This window comes from Dryas octopetala, chromosome 3, assembly GCF_963921425.1.
Source record: "Dryas octopetala chromosome 3, drDryOcto1.1, whole genome shotgun sequence".
Classification (NCBI taxonomy): Eukaryota; Viridiplantae; Streptophyta; class Magnoliopsida; order Rosales; family Rosaceae; genus Dryas; species Dryas octopetala.
The window spans coordinates 18,200,759-18,210,334 of NC_141368.1; the positions used below are offsets into that span (position 1 = coordinate 18,200,759).

A 9,576-nucleotide genomic window follows, 5' to 3' on the forward strand; every position below is an offset into this window, starting at 1 on the left:
TAGTAAAACAGCCTCAAAGAGTTGGGTAAGGTATCCGGGCTCGTGCTTTGTATACTTATTCACTTGTAAATGTGAATGAGAATAAGTTAAAGGTGGGGAACTTTCGGTGCAACTTCATCAAGTCTTTGATCCACAGTGATGATGCCTTTTTCTTTCTACGCGCTTTCTTTCATGATGTATATTTCTTTGTCTAACTTTATAATTTATATGTTGGAGCGTTTTCATTTTGACAAAAAGAGATTTTGTAATCTGAATGTTACCGACTACTGTCTCTTCTCTTCCCACTTTTACTAAATTTTTGATTCATTGATTCTTTTTAGTTAATTAATGTAATTCCTTTTATCAAACTTTGAAAATAGTACCTTTTATCTTATTTTGCGTGGAGCAAACTTCTTGACTAATGCATTAGTTTATTTTGACCACTCTGTGAACTCCAATCAAATTTGGCGTGAACTAATGTGATTTTTTGATTCATTGATTCTTTTTAGTTAATTAATGTAATTCCTTTTATCAAACTTTGAAAATATTACCTTTTATCTTATTTTGCGTGGAGCAAACTTCTTGACTAATGCATTAGTTTCTTTTGACCACTCTGTGAACTCCTATCAAATTTGGCGTGAACTTCCTCATCCAGTCATCCATCTACAACAGCTTCCACTGCTGCTTCCTCTTCAACCTTCACTATACAACAACATCAGCCCAAACTCAAAAGCTTGGTTGAAGGGATTTCTTTGAAATTATTTAGCACACATGAATATCGAATAAATTAGAAATTCCTTCACACAAAAAATAAAATTAAAAATCCCTGAAACCCAACTTCTTCAAATCCCTGAATTTTCAACAAAAATAAAAGATAAACATAACGACATCTCTTGTGCCAAACTTTAGAGAGATTTCTCTGAGCTAACAGAAATCCCCAAACTTTATAATCCGTTTATGGAAAATCAGCATTTGAACTGCTGGTGTTTACCAATTAACAATTTTTTTGGTTGATTCTACTTACGTATGAGCCACGGAAGAGACTAAAAATAAAAGGGTGAAAGAGGAAAATAAAAAGCTTTAAGTAGATTCACCTTTTTAGAAGGTGACTGTGATTAGCATTCCTTTACATGGGATTAGCATTCCTAGCAAAAAATAAAACCTGCTATCTATTTCCATAGCTTCAATAGCTAAATTTTGTTTGTATTATGAGAAATGTTATTGCCACCGTTTCATTATTTGGTGATGTGATAATCCATTTAAATTATCACATACAATCAATAACATGTAAAAATACACCTTAAATTATATACGTATTATAATTTAAATAAATTGATCACACCGGTATGTAATATTACAGTCACAAAAAAACATTTTGTTGTTCACAGTCCCTAAACAACCTTAAATTTATTCCTAACAGTCCCAGATTAAACCTCTGTTATAAAATAAAAAACAGGCTTTTCATCATTTCCCCCAGCCTTTAGCCCTCAAGCATCCCTTCAAAACAGCCCACGTCCTAAAAATTAGCTGCTCCTAAAAATTCCAAAAACTTGTTTCCTTCAAAACCAAGCACTCTTTGCCATTAAAACCTCTCAATTATAGGCTACCATGATGGCAATCTGGTCCGCGTCCAAGTTTTATAAGCAGACTAAAAGAAGATGAATACACAGCCCAATACTTTGATCTGGTGGGACAGCAAGCCCAAGTTTTTTAATTAACTTGGGTAGGATTTAATTTTGCCTCTTGTTGACTGTGATTAAGCATTTGACAGACTAAGTTAGCTAATTAATATTGCAGTTATGTTGGTTAATTAGCAAGTTACTTTGTTTATGTAATAGAACACGTGGCTGTGTCTCATAGGACACCAATTGAATGGTTGTGCTGAGCTCATAGGCTCACGCACTTGGCATGCCTCAGCAACATGGTTGCTGCCCTTTATGTAACAGAATTGGATGAATGGAACAGTGGCGTGAGCACTGAAATTTTACAGAGATTGAATCCATTTTTTCTTCCCCCTTTCAGCTTCAATGCTGCTTCCACTCTCAGCCTCAAGTTTAATTAATTAACAAACACACCTAAAGTCTACATGGTATCAGAGCCAGGTTTGGATCAAGGTGTACTGGGGCGTGATTTTGTGTGAAGAAAACAGAGTGAAACGAGCTAGGATTCGTGGTTGCAATGGCAAGCTCTGGAGGTGGTGAGCTACGAGCTCCTATCTTTGATGGTAATGAATTCGATTATTGGAAAGTCAGAATGATTACCATTTTCAAGTCACAAGGATTGTGGAAGCTAGTAGAAAAAGGGATTACAGTCCCTGAATCAAAGAAAAAGAAAAGTTATAAGAAAGAAGAACAAGCTGAAGGTGCAGATGTTGATGAAGAGATGGAAGCATACCTTGAAGAACAGCAAATGAAAGATGCAAAGGCATTAGGCATCATTCAAGGAGCAGTCTCCAAAGAAATCTTTCCTCGAATTGTTAATCAAGAAACTGCAAAGGGAGCTTGGAACCTACTGCAGGAGGAGTATCATGGTGATGAACAAGCTAGATCTGTGAAATTGCAAGGTCTACGCAGAGAGTTTGAGTATATGAGAATGAGGGATAATGAATGTCTTGCTGATTACTTTTCCAGGTTCTTTGATTTAACAAACCAGATGGAGAAATATGGTGAGATACTCTCACATCAGAGAATGGTCCAAAAGGTACTTATCAGCCTATGCAAGATTTATGATCCAATGTGTGTAGTGTTAGAAAGAACTTGTGATCTGAATTCAGTTTCAGTACATGAGGTTTTTGGATCTTTGAAGAGTTATGAGCTTCGATTGAATAGACATGAGGAAGATGATGGACACACAGAGAAGGCATTTTCCAGTATGAGCATCACTCCAAAAGGCCAAAACACACAGAATAGGCCATATGCTCATGATGGAGGAAGGAAGGGACAGAAGCAATGGAAAGGAAAACCAAGGAAATGGGATGCCAAGTTTCAGGTTGCTGGAAAACAGGAAAGAGGTGCTGACTCTGGGAAGCAGAAATGCAAGATTTGTGATAAACTTCACTATGGTGACTGTTGGTTCAAAGGAAAGGTCAAGTGTCACAAATGTGACAAATTTGGCCACATGATGAAGGATTGTCATCAGCCTAACAGGAGGGGTGAAGTGGTGAATTATGCCAATCAGGTCCATGACACTGCCACAATGTTCTATGCATGTCATATGGCATCTGTGCAAAAGGAACATGGGGTCTGGTATCTTGATAGTGGCTGCAGCAACCATATGACAAGCTGTGAGTCACTTCTTATCAACATAGATCGAAGTGTGAGGTGCAAGGTCAAAATGGGGACTGGTGACTTAGTGGAGTCTACTGGCAAAGGCACACTGGTGGTTGAAACAAAGAGAGGAGTCAGACACATACCTGAAGTGATGATTGTTCCTGGTCTGGATGAGAATCTGCTCAGTGTTGGACAGATGATTAAGCATGGATATTGGCTTGTTTTTGGTGATTTCATGGTTTCCATTTTTGGAGACAAGAACTTGCAGGAACCTATCACTACTGTCAAAATGAAAGGAAACAGATGCTTCCCTCTCTCATTTGACAATGTTACTCCTTTTATGGCAAACTCAGTGACCACTATTGGGTCGACTTGGAAGTGGCACAGAAGATTTGGACATTTGAACTTTGGAAGTCTGAAAAAGTTACAAGAGAATGAAATGGTATATGGACTACCAAGTTTGACAGACACTGATCACATGTGTGAGAGCTGTGCAATGGGAAAAGCTCATAGGCAACCCTTTGACAAAGACAAAGTCAGAAAAGCCTCTGATCTTTTGGAGTTAGTACACACAGATGTGTGTGGTCCCATGACAGAAACAATTGGAGGTAACAAATACTTTCTCACCTTTATTGATGACAAGTCAAGAATGTGTTGGGTCTATTTTTTGAAGTTCAAGTCTGATGCATTCAATGTGTTTAAGAAATTTAAAGCAATGGTTGAGTTGCAATGTGGATTTAAACTTAAGAAATTGAGAAGTGATAGAGGGGGGGAGTATACCTCTCATGCCTTTGAGAAATTCTGTGAGGAGGTGGGAATTGAGAAGCAATTAACTGTTGCTTACTCACCTCAGCAAAATGGCATTGCTGAAAGGAAGAACAGGACCATAATGGAAATGGCCAGGACTATGCTCCATGAAAAGAAGCTGCCACAGAGTTTTTGGGGAGAAGCAGTCAATACTGCTGTCTACCTATTGAACAGGTGTCCTACAAATGCCTTAGATAACAAAACTCCATTTGAGGAGTACAGTGGAAGGAAGCCAGGTGTTAAACATCTAAGAGTCTTTGGTTCTGTATGCTTTACTCATGTTTCTGCACAAAATAGGCAGAAACTTGATGAAACTGGTCAGAGAGGCATTTTTGTGGGGTATGGAACTCGAGAGAAGGGTTATAGAGTGTTTGATCTGAAACATAACAAGGTTGTTGTCTCTAGAAGTGTGATTTTCGATGAGAACTCACTGTGGGATTGGAACTCTAAGGAAACTGTTTATATAACAGTACCTTTTGAAAGAGAGCAGACAAGCAATGCTGCAGAAAGTGAGGTTGAACCTGCAACACCTATGCAATCTCCAAGGGTGTCTAATGAGGCTGCAAGTATGGAAAACTCATGTCCAAGTCCACTCACAGAAGGCTCAAATGGTGGAACAAATATGACAAGGACTGATGTTCCAATTTCTACAGCTGAAAGTGAAATTGGGATGTCTGATACCTATGATAATACTCCAAAGAAGTGGAAGAACCTCAATGAGGTGTTTGCTCAATGCAAGTTTAGTATAATAGAACCTGAGAATTTTACTGAAGCTGTCAAAGACAAAGCATGGCAGAAAGCAATGTCAGAAGAGATTGCTATGATTGAGAAAAACCAGACTTGGAAGCTTGTAGATAGACCAAGTGACAAGCCTATTGTGGGAGTAAAGTGGATTTACAAGATCAAACTCAATCTGGATGGCACAATTCAGAAACACAAGGCAAGATTAGTTGCTAAAGGCTACACACAGAAGCCAGGAATTGATTTTAATGAAACCTTTGCTCCTGTGGCAAGGTTAGACACCATAAGAACACTGATTGCTCTGGCAGCTAAGAATGGCTGGAAACTTTTCCAACTTGATGTCAAATCAGCCTTTCTCAATGGAATTCTAGAGGAGGAAGTGTATGTAGATCAGCCAGATGGCTATGTTGTCAAGAATCAGGAGCACAAAGTGTATAAACTGCATAAAGCCCTCTATGGCTTGAAACAGGCTCCACGAGCTTGGTATGGAAATATTGACAGTTATTTGTTGGAATGTGGTTTTGAGAAAAGTCCTAGTGAGGCAACTTTGTATGTTAAAAGCAAGGAAGGCCAAGGCACACTTATTGTATCAATCTATGTAGATGACATTGTCTACACAGGGAGCAGTGACAGTATGCTTGTGGAATTCAAAAGGGATATGATGAACAGATATGAAATGTCTGATCTTGGTCTGCTACATCACTTTCTTGGAATGGGAGTGATCCAACTAGAAGGGAGTATCTTTATCCACCAAAGGAAGTATGCTCACAACTTGCTAGAGAAATTTGGCCTAAAAGATTGCAAACCTGTGTCCATCCCATTGTCAACAGCTGAAAAGTTAAGGAAAGAAGATGGAAGTGAGTCTGCAGATGAAGGCTTATACAGAAAATTGGTTGGAAGCTTGCTATATCTAACTGCCACAAGGCCTGATATTATGTTTGCAACAAGCCTGCTAGCTAGGTTCATGCATTGTCCCTCTGCTAAACACCTAGGAACAGCTAAAAGGGTGTTAAGATATGTGCAAGGAACCATTGACTATGGCATACAGTATAGGAAAGGAGATTCTGCCATTCTCATAGGCTATTGTGACAGTGATTGGAGTGGAGATGAGGATGATATGAGATCCACATCAGGATATGCATTCTCTTTTGGAAGTGGTGCATTTTCATGGGCATCAGTCAAACAACATAGTGTTGCTCTCTCTACTGCAGAGGCAGAATATATGAGTGCTTCAGAGGCCACATCTCAAGCTATTTGGCTCAGGTTTGTTCTACAAGACTTTGGAGAAGAGCAAGTTGAACCAACTACCCTACTGTGTGATAACACATCTGCAATAGCAATGTCCAAGAACCCTGTTTTTCACCAGAGGTCAAAGCACATAAAAAGGAAATTTCATTTCATAAGAGATGCTATTCATGATGGAGTGGTTGATTTGGTGTACTGCAAAGGAGAAGACCAACTCGCAGACATTTTCACGAAGGCATTAGCCAAAGACAGGTTCTGTTGGTTAAGGAGCAAGCTTGGAGTCAAGTCTGCCAAATCCTTAGAAGGGAGTGTTGACTGTGATTAAGCATTTGACAGACTAAGTTAGCTAATTAATATTGCAGTTATGTTAGTTAATTAGCAAGTTACTTTGTTTATGTAATAGAACACGTGGCTGTGTCTCATAGGACACCAATTGAATGGTTGTGCTGAGCTCATAGGCTCACGCACTTGGCATGCCTCAGCAACATGGTTGCTGCCCTTTATGTAACAGAATTGGATGAATGGAACAGTGGCGTGAGCACTGAAATTTTACAGAGATTGAATCCATTTTTTCTTCCCCCTTTCAGCTTCAATGCTGCTTCCACTCTCAGCCTCAAGTTTAATTAATTAACAAACACACCTAAAGTCTACACTTAGATCCTCTTCTCTTGGGTTCAAATGGGTCAAGCCAGAACCTGAAATTTGCTTGACCAAGTAAAACCTTCTTCCTCTTAGCATATTGGTAAGCGGCCATTGCATCAGTTGGGTGTAAGAAAGCCACCTGGGCAGACCCTTTATAAAGAAGACTTTGGTTTGTAGCAACTCTACTGGGCCAAATAGACTAAATTTCTTCACCAACTTTTCTTTGGCTGGAAGACTAAATGCCTTGGGGAACTTCATGTGCAAAGTTGTCGAAAGAAGAGACGTTGCAAGTGCTTCAGACTGCAGAGCAACTTGTGACTTACATGATGAACCAGAAGTCGACTGAAAAAGTTGCTTATTCTCTTCAAAGCTGCCTTTAAATGCTACATTCAAAGTTGCTTTTCCCTTGGATTTAAAAGATTTAGCACCCTCAGCACCATTAGGCTGCATCTCGATATGCTCAGGAGTACCACATCTTAATGAACTAGCATTTAAGTCCATAGTAATCTGCACCTGTTTCAATCACATCAAGAGGTGACTCAGTAGTAGCAGAAGGTTGCAGCAAACTCAAAGTGCATCAATATCATCGTTTTGAATCTCATATTTTATTTTCTCAGTAGTATCATAAAGATCAGATATGCAGGTTCCTTTATCATTCAGGGTACTAAAACTATCCTGAAATTCCTGCAACTTGACATGTGATGTGCACATCCTAGTTTCGGTTAAGGTATCAACATTCTCTTTAAGTTCTTGAACCATTCCAATGTCACCAATGTAATGAGATTAATATTTCAACAGAAACATGTTGGACATACCCTGAACCAAGTCCATCAAGCTATCATCACATATATATGATGACCACTGCAAGAGTCTATTTTGAATTTCTAAATTTTCAGAAGACCTTGGAAAGAAGTTATGAAATAGAAATGCCCAGTTACCAGTTATTTCTTCCCAAATGAACATCAATTCCATTGAATGAGAAGAAAGGCATGGCCTCACACAACTTCAAGGAAGGATCAGACAAAGCAGGATGTGTACTGAAAGCATCAGATAAATCTGCCTTGCATCCAATTCTGTTTACCCGCAGATAAATGTAGGATGCATCGATTGAGAACAAAGGTATGGTCTTGCACAACTTAAAAGGAATATCAGAAACAGCAGGCTCCACAAGACGCCTCTTAACTCCCAGACGATTAGTGGGATTTTCCATGCAAGGTTCAATGGAGAAAAATTTACATTCCTTTTTATCAACCTTGACACTCGAAGGAGTCCAAATAGACCCACTCTAAGAAAAATGAACTTCACTGCTTTCTAGAGGAACACACTTTCTAAAATAGATATCAGAAACTTTCTGATCAAAGTAAAATCTGAAGCTTAAAAGATTTTGTTCCACTGTATTCAAGCATTTCCTCTCTAAACAAAACGGATCTAAAGCAAGGCAACGCAAGTTTACCAGCATCTGATCATATGAGTGTGCCTCCTCTTGCCTGCCACAAGCTTGAGCCCATTGATCTAATGAATGAATTATGTAGTCGTACAACTTTCAACACAACATGCATTCAAGAAACACAGGGTCTGTGGCTTGAATAATTAACAATAAGAACTGGTTGTTCAGATGGAACTCTGAGTTTAACTGAATTAAACATAGGGCAATGAAGAAGTAAATACTAACAAATTTGGAAAGCTGGGCATGCCTGTAATTCAACATCTGTTGGGTGACGTGCACTTATAATAACTCAAAATTATCAGTGTACTACGATTATGACTCAAACCGAAATTCAGACACCGATTAGCTTGGAAGAAGCATGCAATCATTAAAAAAAAACAAAAAAAACAAAAAAGGGTTGCTACCTTGAATAATTAAAATTAAGAAATGTCTGGTCAGATGGAACTCTGAGTTTAACTGAATTTGAGAAACTGGGCATGCCTCCAATTCAATATCTGTTGGGAATTTTTTTTTTTTTTTTTTTTTCAGTTATTAATAAAGTTAAGTCCCAAAAGGGATTTTAGAGTCTTAGTAAATAATAATGCAAGTAATGATTCAAAGTTTGGTGGCAGTAGTACCTCTCTCATGCTACACCGATTTCTGCCGAATCAGACTGTAATCGCGAAAGGCCTTAACTTGGGCACAAATATTCACAGCATAAACGAAATCTAAAGCATCAGTCCATGGAAAAGCCGCCTTGCATAAACGAAATCGCGAAGAGGGAGTGGAAATTGTCATGGAACGAAACGACGTCGGATTGGGGGAAGTGTTCGGGGTATTTGCAGCCGAAGAAGGAGTCGAGGAGGAGACCCTTCTGCGGGTTTTGGGTTGTGGTATCAATGGCCAATACAATCTCACCTCTCTGCATCTGCGTTTGGGTTTTCCTAATTTGCAGTATGTTGGGATCTACAACTATGTTTATGTCTTTTAAGTGCATAGTGCTATTAGTTATTTAGTTATGTTCAGCAACTATGTTTATGTCTTTAGGTGCATAGTGTTATTAGTTATTCAGTTATCTTCAAAGTGTTAAAAAAAAGTAAGAACATTCTTTGTGGATACCACCCGTAGTGCAGTTCCATAATCATCAATTTGCCAAAACAATAGGATTTTTGGACATATAAGTTTTACAAAGATGTTTCACCTTTTTAGTATATCATAAGCTATGTTATTCATTTTCAATTAAGGACTTAAAAAATGCTTTATCTCAATTATTGGGTTTGAAAAAAATGTTTTTAATTCCTACTATATATTTATATGTATATATCACTATTAGTTTTATCTTCTTTTTACTACATTTCTAATATTTTTATTCAAAATTTGAAACTAAAGAGAAAAGATGGACTAGATGGTGAGATATCTTAAAAAAATAAATAAATTATGTGAACCTGGAAGAAACAAAAAGGAAAA

At 38.2% G+C, this 9,576-nt stretch overlaps 1 protein-coding gene across 1 annotated transcript; it reads right to left on the bottom strand.

Moving 5' to 3' along the window:
• Window positions 1-6,542: 6,542 nt before the first annotated feature.
• Window positions 6,543-8,337, bottom strand: LOC147291520 (uncharacterized). Its single transcript, XM_086234724.1, is given in 4 exon segments — window positions 6,543-6,842; window positions 6,845-7,196; window positions 7,645-7,935; window positions 7,984-8,337. Coding segments are annotated over 4 exon segments (963 nt in total). The 5' UTR covers window positions 8,143-8,337; the 3' UTR covers window positions 6,543-6,681.
• Between the last annotated feature and the right edge of the window lie 1,239 nt (window positions 8,338-9,576).